This window comes from Ambystoma mexicanum, chromosome 1p, assembly GCF_040938575.1.
Source record: "Ambystoma mexicanum isolate Mex_15411 chromosome 1p, UKY_AmexF1_1, whole genome shotgun sequence".
Classification (NCBI taxonomy): domain Eukaryota; kingdom Metazoa; phylum Chordata; class Amphibia; order Caudata; family Ambystomatidae; genus Ambystoma; species Ambystoma mexicanum.
The window spans coordinates 964,166,059-964,187,277 of record NC_090921.1 but is presented as its reverse complement, the minus strand read 5'-3'; the positions used below and the strand labels follow the sequence as shown (position 1 = coordinate 964,187,277).

General features: G+C 46.4%; 1 protein-coding gene across 2 annotated transcripts in view; it reads right to left on the bottom strand.

The window, feature by feature from the left end:
* PRMT7 (protein arginine methyltransferase 7) overlaps positions 1-21,219 on the bottom strand; it is a 936,033-nt gene that overhangs the window by 882,608 nt on the left and 32,206 nt on the right. For both annotated transcript variants that reach the window (XM_069653680.1, XM_069653690.1), the window contains exon 3: positions 4,321-4,357. In XM_069653680.1, the coding sequence (XP_069509781.1) occupies positions 4,321-4,357 (37 nt within the window). The remainder of the gene's footprint in view (positions 1-4,320; positions 4,358-21,219) is intronic.

The window sequence follows — 21,219 nt, the reverse complement described above, 5'->3', positions numbered from 1 at the left end:
TCACTGGTCTAGGCGCAGTTGTCAGACCACACAGTCCACCCATCCAAGGTCACACATCCAGGATCCCTAGGCTCTTCAGCCCACACAGGTTCCTCTGTTCCTGCCCTTTATTCAGTCTCACATTAATTTGGCTCCTCTTTGTTGCCCTATTGACTTTACATGCAGGTTTACACTCTTCTGGCTTCTCCTAGTTAGCCTCTTGGCTTTGCCACAACGTGTCACACACCTCTTGCCAGTCTTTGGGCTTGCCACACTGCATCTGTTCATAAATTCACTTTCAGGTGGTCTTTTTACACCCCACCTTTCTATGGCAATCTGTCACCTTTGTGCTCTCTTCCATGTTTTACTTTCACATGGGCACTTTCCCCTTTGGCTGTCATATGCTATTTGCTTTGCCCATAAAGTTGTGTTCAATTTAGTTTCCAGTATGCTTAAGTTCAAGTTTTCATTGTGTTCGATATTGAATATATAAAGTTGTGTTCAATTTAGTTTTAATTGTGTTTGTCGCTTGCCCATAGAAATGTATTTAATTTAGTGTTCAATATGCTTAAATTCAAGCTTTCATTTGGCATAAAGCAGATTGGATACGAGTTTTCATCTCATGCAATACTTAGTTTATTTTTCTGCAGCCCGGTAGGAGTGCCCCGGTCTTGGGTAGCTCCTCCCAACACTCACCGGTCCTTTCGCGTCCTTCCTGGTGGCTTCCACTGCTTTCTTTTCCTTCCCCGGTCGATGGACCGGCTGCTGCGAGCTTTGCTCGCACGCCAGTGGCACTCCTGCGCACGCAAGCTATTCTGCAGTCATCAGAGGGACGCGGATGGCGTCTTCACTGTCCCACTCGTTAGGGCCACCAGCCGCTTGCTCCAATACAAGGAGGCTCCCACACCTGAAACAGCCCCACGGCCTCACTCGCCTTGAGCTCCCCAGGTTCTGTGGGATCCTGGCCGGCGTCCTGGCTCCTTCTCCTGTCCCACCACAGCTGCCTCCTGCCAGAAAGGGTCCCCTGCTGGTCTCTCCCAAACAGGCCTCCCTGTTTCTCTCTGTGGTGTTCTCTCCCTCTCATTTTATACACCTGCAACCTCTTAACATGCTGCAGGTGTGCTTTCTCAATTGGGCTTTCCTGACTTTGATTGAGAGGACATGCCGGACTCTCACTATACTCTGCAGGCACCTTCCGTGTCACAAGAGTGGTAAAATGTAGGTGTAGTGTTCATTACTCTCAGTTTCCTCTTCCTCGTCCCAACACTTTCAAAAGTTAAATGTGGGGAAATGATGGCAGAGGTCTTGCAGTAACCCACAAAGGTTGGGGGAGGGTTTGCTTCATCATCAATAGGGAAGGGGGGATACCTTGTCTCATCTGTGGGTACCCCACTCCCAATCTACAAGGACCCTCCATCCAGGTGATCCTCCCTCGCTTGTACACGCCCAGGGTTGGGATCCAAGAGCAATGGTCTTTCCCTGGCCACCTGAGCAGAGGATTCAATGGGAGTACGAGTAGAATACCCTCAGGTTTCTCACAACCCCGTTAAAGATCACTAACCTGCCTGCTCCACCACACCCTCCCGCTCAGACTCACAACCTTGCCTGTCCTCAGCCATAAGACTGCGTTGGACAACCAAGAATAGCTGCCTACACCGCTGGTAGAAAAAAAGACCCCCCGCAACCACTCTCCTGCCAGCCAACAATGACTATGTCCTTAATGTTACGACTGCACTGAACTATCCCCTTAATCCTCCTATTAAACTAATCTGATTTCCTCACCTGCTCACACGCATGCAAAATATCCATGATCCTGAAGAGCATGATTTCTCCCCCTAAGAACCAGTCTTTACCCTTCTTTCTCGCCACACTGGTGACATTGTCTCCCACTTCTCTAACATCACCAAAATATGTGACACCTTGTCAATCCAATCTCTCGTACCCAAGGAACTCACACACATCACCTCTACCCACTTCTATCCCCTATTCAACCTCTCTCTTTCGCTCTACTGGCATCATCTGTGACTGCTACAAAACAGCCACAGGCATACCTCAACTAAAGTAAACGATTGCAGATGTACACAATTCTTCATTCCACACCCTGTCTCTATTACAAGACCAATCTAAAATCCTACAAAAGGATAGTCAAAATACTTAAGGATAAGCAACTATCTCTGGGCACACTGGCTCTGCAAACCACTCTAAAATGGCCTCTGGTCTAAACATTCCACCAAGACTGCCCCACCTACATTTCTTAGCCATTCCCCACCACTCCTCTTATCCTTAATCAAATAGACCTTTCTGCTGCTTTCATAGCCCGGTTTAACGTAGTCAGACCAACAAAGAGTATAAAGGCAACCAACACAGGGACTGCCTCTGCCCTGTTACTGTTTATTATGCACAAATTTGATGTTGAAATGCATGCTGCTCCTTCAATAAAAATATATATATGTTGATATCACCTAGACATGTGAGGTTGTGCCTTATCAATGGTGATCACCTGGCATATGAGGTATTAGCTGGAATTAGACGGCATATTTGAGGCTGCACTTTAATAGTATGGCAGCACTTGGACATGCAAGTCTGTACCTTATATAGCATACAAATACCTGGCTTTTGAGGCTATAACTGGTATAGGATGGCTGAACCCTTTGCCTGGCCTGCCTTGGAGGGTAAGAAATAGGGCAACTAGGGTAACAAAGGGGTCCGGTACTGCCACACCTGCAGTGATGCAGAACCTGGGGCAGCGTGGGGAGGGTCCCCTGGGCTACCCCCACTTTTCCCCAGAGGTACGGCACGGATTTGTCACACAATGCCAAAAATGAGCATTGCTCCTTTAATTAAATTTTTTGTTATTGTTTACAGTACAAATCTAGCTCGAGAGCAGTGGAGAGCTTTACAACAATGTGTAAAACAGTGTTGGGCGTTGCGTTTTTGGACAGTAGTGCTGTACTGTTGGCGAAAGAGTGGGAAAAAGGTGGATTTATTCGTGCAGGAGGTATTGATGGAAGATCCACCTTTTAAGTGTTTTGCAGGAGAAAGGTGGAGGGTGTTTAGAACCTTCAGCGGGATAGAGTTCCAGAGGGTTGGGGCATGGCAGGATAAGGACCGTTTGTGTGTCTTCTCTTTGTAGGCTAGCTTTGATTCTAAATGGAGAGGTGCAAGAGCCTCCTATGGTGTGGGGTTTAGCCCTCGAGAAAGTGGGAAGTGGGGCATTCTAGACTGCTATGTAGATGATGCAAGCAGTTTTTAATAGGATCCTGGCAGGGAACAGGAGCCATTGAAGCTTGGGCAGGGAAGGAGCGATGTGGTCAACTATGCGGGTACCTATAATGAGTCGGGCTGTGATGTGGTGGACAGTTTTAGGGGGCAGATGAGTGTAAGGGTGCCCAATTAAGAGGCCTTTTCTGCCGGCAAAGTGGCAGAAGACGAGAGCATAACCCACCGTGCTGAAGAGCTACTGGGGGGATAGGGGGTAAAGGGTCTGATTTTGAGAAATGTGGTGCACTGTAGCCAGGCCACTTGGGCTTTCTTGACTTTGTGCTTTTGAAAGGAGAGGTTGCTGTCGACAATTAAGCCTATGGGTGCGACAGTTGTGGGATGAATCCATCCCATTGCATATCGCCAAGCAACGCTTGAACATGCTGTATGCCATGGGAACAGATGAGAACACATTTGGTCTCGGTGTGGTTAAGCATAAGGTTCGACATCCAGGTTTATATGGTGGCCATGCCCTCACGGAGACGAGTGATGCTCTGGCAGAGGATGGAATCTTGGGGGACCACACATGTGAAGTTGTTTAGATCTGGACTGACCCATCTGTATAGCTTGATATCTGCCTGGTTTGGTGGAAGCCAACGATTCAATAATGTCAGCAAAGACGGTGAGGCATGTCTGATGATGGTGTCAAATGCACCCAATGGGTCTAAAAGGACTGGGTAGCACAAGACACCATTGCTGGTTTGCAATACATCGTCCACCACTTGGATGGAGGCAATCTCAGTACTGTATTTGGGGCATAAAATGTGCTGCTTGTGATTGGTCTGTAGTTAGTTAGGTCCTCCGGGTCAAGTGTGGACTTCTTTAATAGGGTTTGCATGAGACCTGTCGTGAGTGCGTCTGGGAATGTGCCCTGGTTCAGGAACGTGTTCACGATGCTGAGGAGCGCATTGAGAGCTGGACCGGTGAACTGTTTGAAAAGACAGGCTGAAATGATATTGGCCAATTAAATGATGGGTCTATCTGTTGTGGGAAAAAAGTGTGAAAAAAGAACCTGAAAACACACATACATCGGCAATAAGTGCTGTAATTGCTGGGCTGTGAATACCTGCTCCCACTTACTCTGTCTTTGTCGTGTAGCATGTCTGCATAGGAGGATCTGAAAAAGAAAAGTGCAACTTTTCAAGGTTTGTCAAGGAAGCACAATTAACCATCTGCAAAAGGTATACAATTCATTTGTGAATCACAACTAATTTCTGGCTCAAACAATGAACTGCAAGATTCCATGGCCCGACAAGCAGCCAACATTGCAATGTTCTCTAGAATTACATAGATTTGAGTTTGCCTGCCTGATTGTACCGTGTGTCAGCCCTACTGTAGAAAATAATGTTTTGGTGTGATTTATATATGATGTGCAAAACATGATTGGGGGTGGGTCAATAGACTCTCAAGGTAATATTTTGAGAAGCAGGCAAGGCTGTTCTACAGAGGGCAAAAGGAGCAGGAACATTTCATACAATTCACAAAAACAACACTAACAGCTAAAACATAGCAGCTTCAGGTCATTTAAGAAATATGTCTTAACAGAACAAAACAAATAGTTCATAAGGAAAAGGATTGCGCAACAGCAAATCTCTATGAACTAGGGCAGCGGTCTTCAACCTTTGGCTCGCCAGGTGTTTCGGACTGCAATTCCTATGCTATCTGGCTATTGACTATTCTGGTTAGGGATAATGGGAGTTGCAGTCCAAAACATCTGCAAAGCCAAAGATTTCAGACCACCGACCTAGGGCATGCATGCATGTATGTGATTTAGAAATTCAGACTTAGCGGTGTAGTAACGGAGCGGAGCGCTGAATATAGGGCACACACACTCAGGGGGTTACATAAGGCTACGGGAGTAGAAGAGGTGCTGGGATGGAAAGGGGAGCAGGGCTGGGGGAGCTCCAAATGTGGTAAAGTAGGGTTCAGTTGAGCCATCAGGGATTGGGAAGAGATTCTTTGAAGAGTAGGGCCATGAGATAATTCCTGAAGTGTACACTCAAATGGGGCCAGTCTTTTCTGCATTGGTTACGTTTTCCAGTGACAGAATGCATAACAGGAAAAAGGCAAGTTTCCTGTTTTTTTTTTTTTTTTTTTGTTTTTAATCTTTAAGATTTTTACAAAGGAAGGAATAATTCTTCGTTGCTAACTTCATGTCCTGAGTCTGTCTGAAACTGTCAGCGGAGACACTTTTGTTTTAATGTGGAGAAGACGTTTGTGGAGAGCAAGACACCACTACGTTTGGAGGGGCCTGCAGGATTTCCTGTAAGTTGCGTAAAATGTTGTAGGATGCTATCAGCCATGAGGTCTTGTCGCCCGCTATTAGTCTTGACCAACAGAGTGCTTCGTCCTGCAGCGCGTAGTTTCCTGTTTTTCCCCCTCTTGCAGTTCTTGGTTTTCCAGTCTGCCATTGTAGTGGCTGCTGGTGGTGTCCTGGCCTCTGGAGATGGCGGACATATTTTGTATATAACGGCTTCGTAGGTGATGCAGGCTGTCTTCAACATGACATGTGTCTTGAAGGGGTGGCCAGTGCAGCCCCCAGAGAATGGGACTTATGTGATTGAATTTTCTTAGTCCTGTGATGAGGCGTACTACAGCATGTTGGATAGTTTTCAGTGGGGCCATTAAGAGTGTAGCAACCAACCAGGTGAAGGATGAACAACTTGAAGGACTTGGACAACTGTTCTGAAACTCAGTGCAGGCAGGAAAGGCTCTATTTTGTGGAGAAATGCATGCTGTTACCATGCTGCTGGGGTCCTCGTGGCAATGGGTACACAGGTTATGTATTTTTAAGGGTCCAATGTTTAAAGTTAATTTGAAGAGCAGAAGCCACTTGGATGGTAAACTGGAATGATACTGGGGATGAGGAAGATCTAAATCAAAACCAGTCCTCCGATTTGTGGAATGAATCCTCTCATTTTGGAAGCCATTGTATTCCCTAAAAGCTGGGCACCAAAGGATGTTCAGTCCAATAAACCTCGTCTTCCAGAGAAAAAGTCAGAAAATGCAAGGATTTTGCAGGGCTAAGCCCCTATATGCAGTCTTGAAAAGGGCAGGAGAGGCTGGAGGCTGGACTGAAGAAACAGGGTTTCTCTCTAAATGTACAACTCCACAGACAATTAGAAATGTTCTGTGTTGAAAATGTCAAGCAAACCGGAGCTTCAGAGGGATGAGCCAGAGAAGTAAGACCAGGCTCATCGGGGACAGATAGCTCAGGCATAGTTCTCAGTTCTGTGCGGGTTCCAGATGTTGAGTACTCCTTAAGCCTATACGATCTACTAGTATTGGAACTTCTTATGAATGAAGCGCTGGAGTGTTTTAAGGATTAGTAATTAATCACAGTGTTGGTGTCTGGAGCTGGGAAAAATACTAGCCCAATGGCTAGTAGGTATTGGTAGCCAGTTAAACTATGAAAGGTGCTGTGGGTTGCTCGGGAAAGATATGGGCTGAAGATCACTGATTTTTTTGTGTTAGTTGACGGGTTCACCTCAGGTGCGAACTGGCAGGGGTGAGCTTGGAGGAGGTGTGCTGGATGCTGTGGCTAACCCCAGACAGGATAAACGAGGGTGAGGTCCAAGTACATCTACTAGTATGCGTGGTAGACCGGATCTGCCTGTATGTGATAATTGGAACACTCCAGTTGGGGGATAGGTGCCCTGGTCCCCATCTAAGGTCTTCACAAAAGGTGGGGGACACAAACAACAAGGCATCCCGAGGCTTGGTCTCATCCTAGTGTAGATGCCAGTGTCTGAAGTGAAACCATAATGCGATCAAGCAGGAATTTGGCAGTCAGGATCAGAAGTGTCATGGCTTTTCTTCTGCTGAAATCATGCCCTCAGTGCAGGATTTCTATGGTGGCAATAGGCACTTGCTATAATGTAGAGGCAGGCAAGGGGAGGGCCTGAACCCATGTATACTTACAGATCCAGATTGGTAGAATGGAGGCTGTCACAGCTCTTTTAGCATGAGAACTGCGGCAGATCAGAAGAAGGACGCAGACACTCTGAAGATATTTTCAACAAGATTAATTAAATAATAAGAAGGCCTGTCTCTCCCTATAGCTAATGGGTGTTCCCTACCTACATATATAACTAAGGTGCTCGTCAGTTGTTCAGAAATGTCCAAATCAAAACAAAGTCTGCTGAGCAAAAATGCATCCTATCTGACCCTATCACTATTCAAAACAAACTACGGCCAGGAGAATGACTCCCCTCTCCTGGTGAAGCAGGGTTCTGTTTTCTTTTAGAGCTCTTTTAGTATCTTATTTTTTTAACCACTTTCTGTACCAGGGCTTGCAATTCTTGGATAAGGTCTTTGGGTCATCCCTCATCGTGTGGGATTACTTTCCAAGGTTTTTTGTGTGAAGTTTGTTTGATCCTTAAATCCACATGGTTTGGCCAGGAACAACCTTGGGTGATAACTTCTCTTGGTGAGGTATCCCTTCAGGGCTCTTACAATGCCCACCCTTAGCTTGGAATTACTTTGGTTATTTATACGTTGATCCACCTCTCTTGTTCGTATTTCAGACCCTCTTGTTTCCACTATCCTCTGTTTGATAACTCTTGAGAGTTGGGATGTTCTCCCCTCTTCCCAGGGGAGTTTTATCCACTGATTAATAGTCTCTTTCTCAGGTTTAACTAGTACGTTTCCTCTTACATTGTTACAGTTCAGATTAATCAACTTTGTAGTTTGAGTTTGAACAATTTCACTGGGACGAGTTTCTTCACTTGTATAATGATTCCCTTTTGGCCTCCTGGTCCACCCCTCCTCCCCATTATCTCTCTTCTCATAGGGGAACGTCTGTGGCCTGCGATCGCTTGGGAGCTTCCTTCTCACATGGTTTCTCTTTATCACTTGATTTCTACGCCAGTGTCTCCTCGTCGTCTTCTCACTTTCCCATTGTGCAACGGTCCGGTGTACCTCCTGGCAACCAGTGCCGCTGAGGATGTCTCCACCGGTTGGTGTCAGCGTAGTTGGTTGGGCTGCTTGCCCATCACAACCTATTTATAGTCATGCCACCAACAGTTCTCAGCTTCTCACACCCTCAGTTTCTCACTGATTCGATACTCTGTCTCCCCAACATCTGGTAGTCTAGTTCAGAGCAGTTCTGAACTTCACGGGCTCCGCAGCTCTTATTGACTCCACCTCCCACTTGCATTGCGCAGCCGGAGAGCCTCCCCGGCTGCCGTATGATTCTCTCTCTCTCTCCCTGATCTCAGCGTGTCCTCTTCTTTAAACGTCTCGTCACAGTGAAGTTGAGGTTTGTCCTTAAAGAGACGGTTTCTTTTCTCCGAAACTCATAGTACATGGTAGGTTTGTCTTCGGCCCAGTATTGTTTTTTATTGCTGTTAGGCATCTCAGATAATCCCATGTATGTTATCATGGGGAATGGGTTAGGGAGTTCCTTTGAGGAATGGAGTCCTTGTCCCCTATGATGTGCCGATTACCCAGACCCCTAGGCAGGGTCTTTTGGAGCAGGCTCACCTGCTTAGGCTCAAAGGGGGAGGCTCCCCCTCGGGGAGAAGGGACGATTTCCCTCCATTCGTCACAGAACACCAACCTAAAGTCTAGCTGTAACCATCAAGTGCCCAACTCTATTTTAATCGGCTGCTCCTATCTTCTGTCACATCTAACACAATGGGCCAGCTGGCCCTCAATGGTTACACTGGATCCCATGCAATCACACAACACAAAAACCCACAACACAGTGGAAAATCTTAGTAAATGATGTGACAGAGTTGGTCAGGGTCCAGTCGGGGAACCCCCAAAACTGCGCCCGGATGACGGGTCTTTGCAGCTAGGGAACAGAGCCATCAGCATAGATACTGACCCATATTATTTGTTACTGGTAGGTTGCCAGCAAAGAGATCATTATCTCCACTTATCTCCACTCCAGGAAATCGTCCCGACCAACGAACACTGGCCACGGCAAACAGAGATGGATTCAAATGCTGCACATGAAAAGGGGGTTTTCAAGACTTCCCACGTACAGACCCTTTCCCCAGGGAAAAGAGCAGTCCTAGATTGGCCCAATATGTCAGCTAAGACATGGAACCAATGGAGTGTGGGAAGTAAGGCAAGAAGAAGGGATTCACTTGTCTAAAAGACACAGAGGAATGAGAGAGTAAAAGGTGTTCTGGTAAAGTCAGAAGGCATGGCAGTGGACTGAGAGACCAGGCATAGGATGGAGAGTGGAGCAGAGTGCTGAAGTCTGTGGAGGATTTGGAGGAAGGTGCAGATGAGGCATTGGATGAGAGAGATTGCCACCAAGTAGAAAGAGTGAGGGGATAGATGGGAGATAGTGAGGGGAGGGAGGGAAGGGGGGCAGAGAGAAAGGAAGAGAGAGAGAGAGAGAGACAGAGAGAGAGAGAGAGAGAGAGAGAGAGAGAAAGAGAAAGGAAAGATAGAGAGAGAGAAAGAATGGAGAGAGAGAAAGAGAAAAGGAAAGAAAGAGAGAAAGAGAAAGAGAGAAAGAGAGAAAGAAACAAAGAGAGAAAGAAAGAAAGCGTTATAAAGGGGGAGATGGAGGTAGGAGCATGTAGTCAGTGAAGAAAGGCATGGGTAGAGCTAGAAAGTGGACAGTAGTGTGAAACCCCCAGAGAGACAGAAGAGAAAAGAAGAGGGACTAGAGAGAAAGAAAGTAGACCGGGAGTGAGAAGACTGGAGAGAGGAAAAAGGAGAGAAAGGGAGAAGACATTGATAGAGTAGGAAGGGGGGAAGAGAGAATGAGTAGGAAGACAAATGGCAGAAGAAAGCAGGCAGGCAACATCAGAGAAAGGAGGGAGAGAGGGAAAGAGAATGTCTGAGAGATACAGGCTCCATCCAGAATACTACAGAGACCATTCTTGTGGAACTATAAAAGAGGTTAGCCTTAGAGCCTCCCGAGGGAGTAAGTTAGATAAGGCCTTAGCCTATAGGCCCTCCCAACGCAGAGAGGTTAGCTTAGACAGTAGGTGTTATTGAGCTATGGAATCCAGACTAACCTAGGGTGTTAGGGATGCCTGGGGCAGGGTGGAGGGAGCCCACAGGAGGTTGAGGGACCAGCCAGAAACGGCCCACAGCCAAGTCTACCCGCAGTCTCAGTACTGTCAATAAAAACCATTAAACTATATACTGGACTCTTTGAGATTCTTAAGGCTACCATGACAACGGGCACGGTCACGGAAAAATTAGTCCCTCTAAATGAACATAATCTTCAGAAAATAGTTGTGTATTCCACTTTTGATTCAATATTTTTGCGTGGACTTTGCGGAATTTAAATACAATAATATCGCATTGTTAAATAGTGCTTCCAAGCGAGTGTGGAGCATGCGCAGAGTGTTCCATGGTCCTACGGTCCTGCGCTCTGTCCTACTCTGCTACAGTCCACCATTGGATACACTGTACTCAGCTGAACTTGATTTGGAGAAATGTGACTGAAGAGTGCTTTGGTGTTTGGGGTCAGGGGACGGTGGGCTTTAAACGGCTGTCGCTGGATCCATTGGACTCAATCGTACTATGAGCCTTGTAATACCTGATATTCTCGTGGGGTTGGGGGGCGGATCCACGGTCTAAACACTCAGACATGCGGTCCTGAACCTCTCTGCAATGAAGGGCAAAAACAAGAGATACCCCCTAAGATGTGAGGGGAAAACCCCGGCCCTGAAGAGTTTGAGACAAGCAGGGTTATAACGGTCATCGAAGCCCCTGCAACAGAACGGGGGCTAATTACACATTTTTTTCCACAATGCCAGCCCAAAACATATAGCGCGGTCGTATTGCTGAAAAATGCTATTATTGATTTGTTAACTGGTGAACCTGGAATACCTAAAGAAACTACCTGTGAAATCTCCGGACCTGTGCTCAGAGAGGTGGAACATAGGTTGAGTTTACCCCAGCCTATTCCCTCAGTAAATTTGGAGAATTAAATAGCAGAGCAAAATAATATAACTGAAAGGCCAAGTATGTCGGCAGGCTTGTTCAATACTCAAGCTCCTAGCTTTTTAGAAGACTCGAACTATGATTCTGACAGGGGCTCAATAGCCTCTATGAGGTCTGTTCACTCCTCTTTACCTTTTGCAACGGAGGAATTGGCAGGTGCAGATGACACGAATACTAGGCTTAGCTTGTTGGGTGCCCTAAACATGGTCCTTCAATCCTTTATTCGTCTGTACGGTACTGTGGCTTATGAGGTGAGAGCCAACTCTGTGATTCTGGCTGAATTAAGGGCCCTACTATTGGCCTCACCAACAACCCTTAGTCAACCAGAAGTGGTATCCCCACAGTGCAGTCTAAGGAGGGAGTGTCTGGTATAGAGTGTCTGAGGATCTTTGAAACTACTTCTATCTCATTAACCTTGCCTCCTGCACCAGCCTCCGGAATCTGAAGTTTGTCCGAATTTATAATTACAATCACGGACAATGATGACACATGACAAAATGTGCCCAGGAAAAAAACTAAAAATATAAAAGGAGACAGAAATTCTGAACAAAAAAGGTTCCAGGAAATTCTTGCACAAGATTTTATTAGCAGCAAAGAAAGAAAAACTAAGAGACCTAGAAAAGGGAGGCTGCTTATCAACTAGGAGAACTAATGAAAACAAGTAATTGACGTGGCGATCTGTTAATCCTGCACCCCAGGTTTCGAGCACTTTGCCGTTAATACTAAGCAATGTAAATTGACCCAGGTTCTGAATCAGAAGCAACCCGGTTGTCAATCCCATAAGGAGGCTCAATCTAATCAGTTGAGAGAGTGTGTGCCTGCATCGGATGGTGCGAGATGTTGGTCTCGGGATGGTGGTGGCTCTGGGCGGGGCTGGAGACGAATTTATGGCTTACTCTTCCTCTGGAGCTGGGGAGGTCTTTGATTTGAGAATCTCTGGTGCCAGGGGTGGCTCCGCTCAGGCTGTGAACGAACACAAAAGGAAAGCAGGGGCTCCTAGCAGGCGACCGGGCCGGTTTCCTTTGACCCGATGATCTTTGAAACCATCTTTGATGAAGAAAGATGGTTTGCATTAAATCGATCCAGGATTCTAACTTTGCTTTCTTCAGTTCCCGAACTGGACTCAATTTCATCGTCGGATTTAACATTTGTTCACCTGTTTGACAAAGAGTGCTTGGGGAAATGTGCTGTTTATTTTGCCTCAAAGTTAGTGGAAAATATTGTATGTCAAGAGGATATTTTGTTAAATGGTTTTGAGAGCTATCATGTGACACAGCCTGAAAAAGTTTGGGAAATGGAGACAAGAAGAAATCTAACTGTAACATGTCACTTCGATAATGATCAACGCAGGCTCCCTTTCCAGAAAACAGCCTTCTTTCAGGTGGGAATGGCTTCAAGTACCTTACCGGGAATGACGACATCCAGACCGGGCTTTCTAAAATTGGGGCTGTGAGCTGGAACTCACACGGTTTTAATTCCTTTTTGCAGAACATGCTTGAAATAAGTAATTACAACTATGTATTGTTACAGGAAACATGGCTGACTAGCTGTCCAGTGTTTGATAGGTTTATGCTAAATGTGAGGTGGGCAAAAAAGGTCTAAGAGGGCGTCGTATTGGAGGGCTTCTAACTGCCATTGGAATTTCCAAGGGTCGCCATATTAGTAATTGGCCCTGCAGAACTGAGGCTGTACAAGTAACAGATTACAGAAAATAACAATGGCGTTCTCTCCCACACTCTATTTTTGAACATCTATTTTAACCCGGTTTGCATAGAATTAGATACCCTAATCTTAGAAATAGACAGCATCTTGGTGAAATGGCCGAGACTCTACCCCCAGAGTCTGATTATTGTGGGATGAGACTTTAACTCTAAGTGTTATATAGAGGATGATGACGTGACACTTGACAAGGCTAAAAACGCCATTATGGCAGATCCTTCTGACGGCTCTAAAAGAGGTTTGTATGGTAGAGCTTGGTTCTCGCTAATTAAGAGATGGGATTTTCTTCTGTCAAACCTTATGTTTGGGGCAAAGTGGAAAGACACCCCCACATGGCAGAATGTGGGAGGGTAGTCTACAATCTATCTGTTTGTGGGTAACATAGACTACTCTAATGTTAGTAGTTTTGAAATATTTCCTACCAAAGGGAGTGATCACGCAATGCTCCTCTTGTCTCTACATTTGGGGATTGCTCTAACAGTGGATTCAGAGGGTGCAAAAGATATCGTGAAAAGGGGGTGGGGGACTAGTATAGGGTTGAGCAAATTAGCTACAAAAATAAATCAAATTTGAGGTTGAGCAAGTGGTGGGATTCGCTTTCAGAGGTGGATAAAAATGGTCACTCATCATAATGAGTTCCAATTGGTATTGCTTAAACTGGGAACTACTAAGACTGCCCAAGTACCAATTGTCAGGGGATATCATCACGGGCTATCGTAATTGTTATGAAGATGGCAGGCAGAGACAGGTAAGGGTTCAAAGATATTTATTTCAGTTTCTCTGGATACTAGGAGGGAAGAAGACCCCCAGCATTAAGAGGATCCACCTCATTCAGCCCTTGGCTCCAACTGACAACATTAGAATCAAAACAGAACTATGCCACAAGAACATTCCGTGACATCACGCAGGATGATGTATGATACTGCTCCTCTCAATATACCTCATACTATCCTGGAAGACATCTCAACACATCTTCCCCTTTTTTTTTTTTAACATAATCTATCACTATATATTTATCAACTAAACACCACCTTGGCTTCAACAACATTCCGCGCCCTCACCTCACACATGTCCTCTCCTCACAGTGGCTATTCTGTCTTTGTTCCACACCTGTCCACCAGTCACTCGCACAGCCCCGCTCATGACTGCCACGACTCTGACAGGATCGGAATATAAAGAATCCCCTTTCTTCTTGGCCAGACCCTTCCTTATCCTGACCCAATCTCCACACTCCACACGAAGTTCTTTCTTTCCTCTCCTCAGATTCTCGCGCGTGACCCACTCTGTCTTCTTTTTCATCAATGACTTTCTCACTTCATCAATGACTAGATCCGTTTCCCTGCTCCTACCAAGCCATGGTGGACATGCCATGGAATACGGCTTCCTGCCCCTCATAGTTCAAACAGACACAAACCGGTTGTAGAATGAGGTGCCATCCTCAAAGCCCAAATTCTATTCTGTATCATGACCAGCTTGTCCAAACCACACTCCTTTCCCATACGTACACTCTCCATCACACATCTATTCATCCTTTCGACCACCCCATTAGACTCGGGATGATACAATGAAGTCCTTTTGTGGCCAATTCCACACTTCCTCAAATATTTTGTGAAGTTTTCCCCTATAAACTGGGGACCATTGTCCGTCAGTACGGTTTCAGGTAAACCTTCATTCGCAAAAATCTCTTGTAGGACCTTTATCATATTCTCACCAGTAATGTCTCTTACCACTTTAAAATCCACCCATCTGGAAAACAAATCTACAACCAAAACAATGTATTTCCCACGGCCATAACCCAGCTCCATGGGACCTAGTATGTCCATGGCCAGATCACTCCATATCCTGGATGGGAGACCGACATCCACCAATGGCTGCTTTTTGGCCACTACTCCCTTCCCACTCTTGGCACAAAACTGACAGTTTGCCAAACAATTTTCTATCTCCTTATCAAAACCCGGCCACCAATAGTCTTCTCTTAGTACTCCTTTGGTTTTGGTAACACCAATGTGACCACTATGTGCCAGATCTATCACTTTCTTCCTTAAACTGATCGGGACCACTGCCCTACCCCCATCTAAACAAAATACCTTCATTTACAGATAATTCATCCTTCACCTCCCAAAATGGCTTCAAGCCCTCCGCCAATTCCACCTTGTTTGGCCATGCCGCAGACACAACATAGGGAATTACCCTCTTTATGATATCATCCCTTTCAATTTCCTCCAACCACTCCTGTTTGGACACAATACCATCTGTGTTGACAAACACTAGTTCCATGTCCTCATTCTCCACAATTTCATGGTTTGTCACCCGTACTCTCGACAAACTGTCGGCCAAAACATTTTCCCTCCCGGGTATAACTTCCATCCTAAAACAGTGAGTCTGCATCCTGGTGACCCAACCTGCCACTCTGCGTGAAACTTTGTCTAAGCCCTTATTCTCAAAAATAGATTTCAGGGGTTTATGATCAGTCCGAACTACAAAATCTACACCCCACACAAAATTTCTGAAACGTTCCACAGCCCAAAAACAAGCCAGGGCCTCTTTTTCTAGAACAGAATACCTCAACTCCACCCCCTTGAGACCCCTCGAGGCATGGGCTATCACCACTTCAGATCCGTCACTCTGCCTCTGGGACAACACAGCTCCCAAGCCAGTTTCACTAGCGTCCACTGTGATGATGGACGGCTTCCTCGTATCAAAACAACCTAAAGGACGAGCCATATTTATTTCCTCCTTTATTCTGGTAAACTCCATATCACATTTGCTATTCCACACAAAGTCAGCTCCCTTTCTCAGAATCTTTCTCAGTTCCTGCACTTTATCAGCGTAGTTTACCACAAATTTGTGATAAAATTCCGTCAACCCCAGAAAAGATTGCAGCTCGCTCTTGTTTTTCAGTTTTTCAATACTCTTTATGGAATTCACCATGTCTTCTTTGGGCCTGACTCCATCCCCCGAGACTTCATGACCAAGATAGTCCAACTTTGTGTCATGATGCCTACCCCCAAGGAGCCAGGTCCGACCCAGCAACCCCAGAGGCAGGCATCATTTCCCCCAGGGGAGTGCCAGCGGGCCCAAGCTGGGGCCCTTTGGACACAGTCCTGGCACCTTAGGCGCCAGGCTCATGTTGGACCTCTGTCCTGGCGCCTTAGGCGCCAGGCTCATAAAGCTAGACATGTGTGCAAGTGTTTTAATGTGCACTTACCTGATGCAGACCATGCTGCCACATCCAGGCCCTCTTGAGGCCTGAATGGAACTACTTTACCTGTGGGACTACATTCCACCCGGGTGTGGTCGGGGAAGGATACATACCTAATCGGAGGAAGGATACACACTTGGAACTTCTTCCAAAGCTATTTAAACCACACCCGATCAGCAACTCACGCTTCGCGTTGTTCTGCTCCTCGCAGCTGGACGCTCACCATGTCAGCTCCTGCATCTGGACCTCAGCCACGCCTGTCAGTATCCTGGGTCACCTGCAAAGGGAGACAAAAGACCTTACCTGCTAAATCAGCACCACAGAGACATCACACCGACGATCCTGAAAAGGAAGACATCATTTTAAAAGCATTTCGGTACGATCGCTGCAGCGCTGCATTTCACTCACCTTTCCTGGACGCCACCATCTTCAGCAGCGATCATCCGGATCCACAGCCACTTCCCAGAGCCTAGAGAGAAAAAGACAAGAACAAGGTGAGAGAAGGAAGGGAATAGGAAAAGCTCAGTTTCCTTCTAAGTCTTACCTGTTGGGTCATTCCAATTTCATTTCGGGTCTTGCCGCTTCCAGGCATCCGGACCCCGGCCCCTATGGGAAAAAAAGACAAAGACATTGAATGAGCGAATGCAAAGACATTACCCGAGCGCTCATCCAGAACTTACCTGTCATTTACTGGAACTGCACGTTTCACTACGGGTCGGCGCCATATCTCCGGCATTCCGAACCCCGGCCCCTAAGGGGAAAAAGACAATGAACATTATTATTAAGCTTGGACTTTTGAACTTGCAACAGAACTTTTACAGAGCCTTACCTGAATAGTCAAGCTTACCTGAATTCCCATCAATCCCCAATCCAGTGAAGTGACTGGGTTTCAACGCGCCCCTGCATCAGAAGCAGGATGGAAAGCTAATCCTTCCTGACCCTAAGGTGAGACTTCACGGGGAATCGTGGAAGGGTATCGTGGAGGGTTGGAAGAGAGTGGGAGGCTTGAGCATAACTCAGTCAGTAGGTAATACTCCCTTCTCACGCACAGGGGAATATTCCTGCGAGCCGGAGAAGCCAGATTAGAGGGGCCCTTCCTGTCCATCTTCAGAGTTCTGCGCTTCACCATTGAAGAAGCATCAGCACCCGAAGCCAGACCTGCGCCTCCGTGGGAATCAGGTGAGCGTTACACTTTGTCACCGCAAACATACATTTCTCTCCTCTCAAAGTAATACCTCTCTCCTCAAATATCTTCAAAACGTCACTCAAATTCCTGTCATGCTCTTCCAAGGTCTCTCCACTCACCAACACATCATCTTGAAAACAGACCACCCCCTTCACTTTTCTCAACAATCGGTCCATGATCTTCTGAAACACTGAAGAGGCAGATGCCAAGCCAAATGGCATCCTCCTAAATTGAAACACACCTTCATGTGTCACAAACGCGGTAACTTTCCTACAAGCCTCCTCCAGTTCAACTTGATGATAGGCTGAAGTCATGTCCAATTTGGAGAAATATTTTCCCCCACCACCATGGTCAATAGCTCACCCACGTTGGGCAGAGGGTGCCTGTCTACCAACACACACTTATTCAGTTCGCGCATGTCAACGCATAATCTCAGATCCCCTGAACTTTTCTTCACAATCACGACTGGGGAGACCCATTCAACCCCCCCAGCTCTCTCAATCACTCCTGACCTCAATCACTTCTGTAACTCCTTCTTCACACTGTCCCTTAAAGCAAGAGGCACCGGCCTGAGCTTTGCAACAATGGGTACACTCCCCTTTTTCAAAACAATCTGGTGCTGAAACCCCTTCACTTTTCCCAATTTCTCATGAAACACCTTCTAATATTCAGACACATATCTGCCATGCATCGATGACACTTCAGCAACTTGCAACACCTGCTCTGGGTGATTTGGATCAAGTTTGATTCCCAAATTCTTTTGCTCTCTCCATCCTAACAAGGATTGTCCCTTCTTGGTTACATACACCTTCCCCTCACAGCTGCGTCCCTTGAATTCGAACATACTCCATACGTAACCCAGTAGCTCAATCCGATCTTGGTTGTATCCCCCTGGACATATGTCAGGCTCAGCCAATGCTGAGTCAACCCCTTTCATTTCACCCTCAAATACACTTCTGGACACAAGAGTCACTTTCGATCCTGAATCAGCCATCATGGATATCCTACACCCATTGACTGTTAAGTCAGCATAGGGACGCTCACAATCATCCGTCTCGCCACTATTTGTGACCACATTAACGGTATTAACGATAATATTTTGCACTGGCATCACAACTTCATCATCTGAGGACTTCCCATCTTCTTCCTCATTTATGTAAAGAACCTTTCTTTGGGTTGATTGTCCAAATTGATAGTTCTTGCAGCATGTAGCCAAATGTCCTCTTCTTTTGGACTTGGTGCAAGTGCTCTTCCGCCCCGGCATATTACTGAAGATGCAAAGTGTGTCGCACTAGCGCATCGATAACATAGCCTCTCTTCCTTTCTGTCCTCCTTCTTATCATTTCACTGCATTAATTCTTGGTTCCTCTTTTCTTCCGGGTTGTTCCTCCCAGACTGTTTGTTTCTTCCTCTCCTTTTGTTCTTTCCTTCAGTCACATTTAATACTTCCGCCTTATTTTCTTTGGACTCTCCTCCTTCGGTCTTGGAAAGTTTGGCCACACATGCCAAGGAATGTTCTACACGTTTGGCTAAGTCTAATACCTCATCTAAATTCGGCTCATCCTTCAGCCATAGTTCCTCCCGAATCTTATTTGATCGGCAATGTGTCATAAATTGATCTCAAATGTGTTTGTCGAAACTACCTTGAAACTTACATGTCAGAGCCAGATGTCGCAATGCAGTCACATAGTCCTCAACAGATTCGCCCTGAGCTTGTGTGCGCATACGGAAATTGTAGCGCTCTAAAATTGTGCTCCTTTTTGGGTTGAAGTGCTTATCAAGTTTCAATTTTCATTTAATTCATCCCCGCTTCCATCACTCACTAACTGGGGAAGAGTTTCAAAAATCCTCTGGCCTTCGTAACCTAAAAAATGCAGCAATAGTGCTAGTTTCCTCTCGTTGGAATAAGCTGTTCCCCCAGCAGCTTTCATATAATGCATAAACCCCTTGCGCCACTGAGGCCACGCAATCTTCGCTGCTCCAGGAGCAGGCATGAAAATGGGTGGGCCTGATATGCTAGGTAAGGCTGCCATTATTCAGTGTCTACACAAAACAACTTGGTTTGGACAATAAAACTCCTCTGAATTTCTTGGAACTTCAAATCTCTTCTTCTGGCTCCTGGTTGCAATCTTTTTTAAAATTAAACGTAACAGTGGGTTCTGAGATTTTTTTTCTTCTACAGAACAACAAATGGCAGTGTCACCTGCGTAGATCACTACAGCGTGTTGTGTGTTCTACATGGAAAGCCCCTCCGCTGTGCACTATAGTGACTGCCTTGCCAAGCGCCTGGACGCTCCACACAGTTTGCATCCCCCCTTTTACAGTTAATGTGGTAGTTCCTGCAACCTCTTGGCAGATCCCCAGGCAGCTTCCTTAATCCTCTTCTTTTAGGGGTAATACGGTAGGAAGGATGGCTCCACCCCCCCGGCGCACACACGTAATCCACAGCCTTGGTATTACGAGAGTCCAAACCCTCTGCCGGACAGCTGCTAAAAGCGGCGCACAACTAATGGGCAGCACTTACTTGTCGGGAGATGCGAAGGCGCCGGATGCCGGACGAACGTTAGCGGGCGCTCAACACCAGAGCAAACGGAGCGGCCAGCCGGGCTGCTCCTCCTTCGCCCGGCGGTACACCCGCAGGAAGGCACTTCGATGGGCATCACCAGTTGGAAAGTCGGAATCTTTTTTGTGGATTGCGGGCTGCTCAACGCAGGCAGCGGAGCAGCCCACCGCAGTCGCAGCAATCGCCTTTCCAGGTGAATGTGGGCCGCTCGACGCAGGAGGCGGAGCAGCCCACTGCGGATGCGAGCGGGGCCTCCTCAAACGGTGTCGCTGACTCCACGGTGCCCAGGAGAGGAAATCGCAGCTGCTCGTCGACCGTCGCTCAACGCCGAGGCAAAGCGGAGCGGACGCGGTCTGTTGCTGGGGGTCTCTGCCGATCTGCCTCAGATGGCCTCACCATCCCATCCTCGTCGCCATTGTTATGAAGATGGCAGGCAGAGACAGGTAAGGGTTCAAAGATATTTATTTCAGTTTCTCTGGATACTAGGAGGGAAGAAGACCCCCAGCATTAAGAGGCTCCACCTCATTCAGCCCTTGGCTCCAACTGACAACATTAGAATCAAAACAGAACTATGCCACAAGAACATTCCGTGACATCACGCAGGATGATGTATGATACTGCTCCTCTCAATACACCTCATACTATCCTGGAAGACATCTCAAAAGTAATCGGTTTGATATTCTGATAAATGGGAGAAAGGAATTCTTGCGGCAACATATTAAGGCTTTGGCAGGTTGTTACCCAACTGTATCTAGATCCGGACTAAAAAACAAAACTAAGTTGGCCAGACTGGCTTATAGTAGATGGCTCAGATTTCATAAAATGGCATTAGTTATTGAGAAAAATCAGGCAATTTCTAAGAAACTTAAAAGATACGCGGGAAAGTTGGCGAACCCTAAATGGTATCGATGACCAGCAGTCAACCTTGCAAAGTGCTGTGTGTCAGAGAATGCATGGGTGGAGCATCTAACCTCTAAATTCAAGAGCGACTCGGGGTATATGACATCAACTGCTGAGAATAATGTGAATGATAATGGGTGGAAAGTTCAATTTGACAGAGTTGATATAGAGATGATCATAGGGGATCTAAAAAAACTCTCGAGCTAGTGGTCTGGATGGGGTCTCAAATTGTATATGTAAGCAAAATCCAGCTCTGTGGTCTGATATTCTATTCAGGTTGTTTGTTCAAATTGCTGAAGGCTGTCATTGTTCCTGTTTACAAGAGAGGTGACAGAGCTATGCCAGTGAACTACCATCCCATAGGTCTAACGGACTCCTCCGCAAATATGTTTGGCAAACTAATACTGAGGGACCCGACTAGTTGGGACTAAGCGAATAATATTTTTAACCTGCTGCAAAAAGGCTTTCGTAAGGGGGTTGGTAGCACCA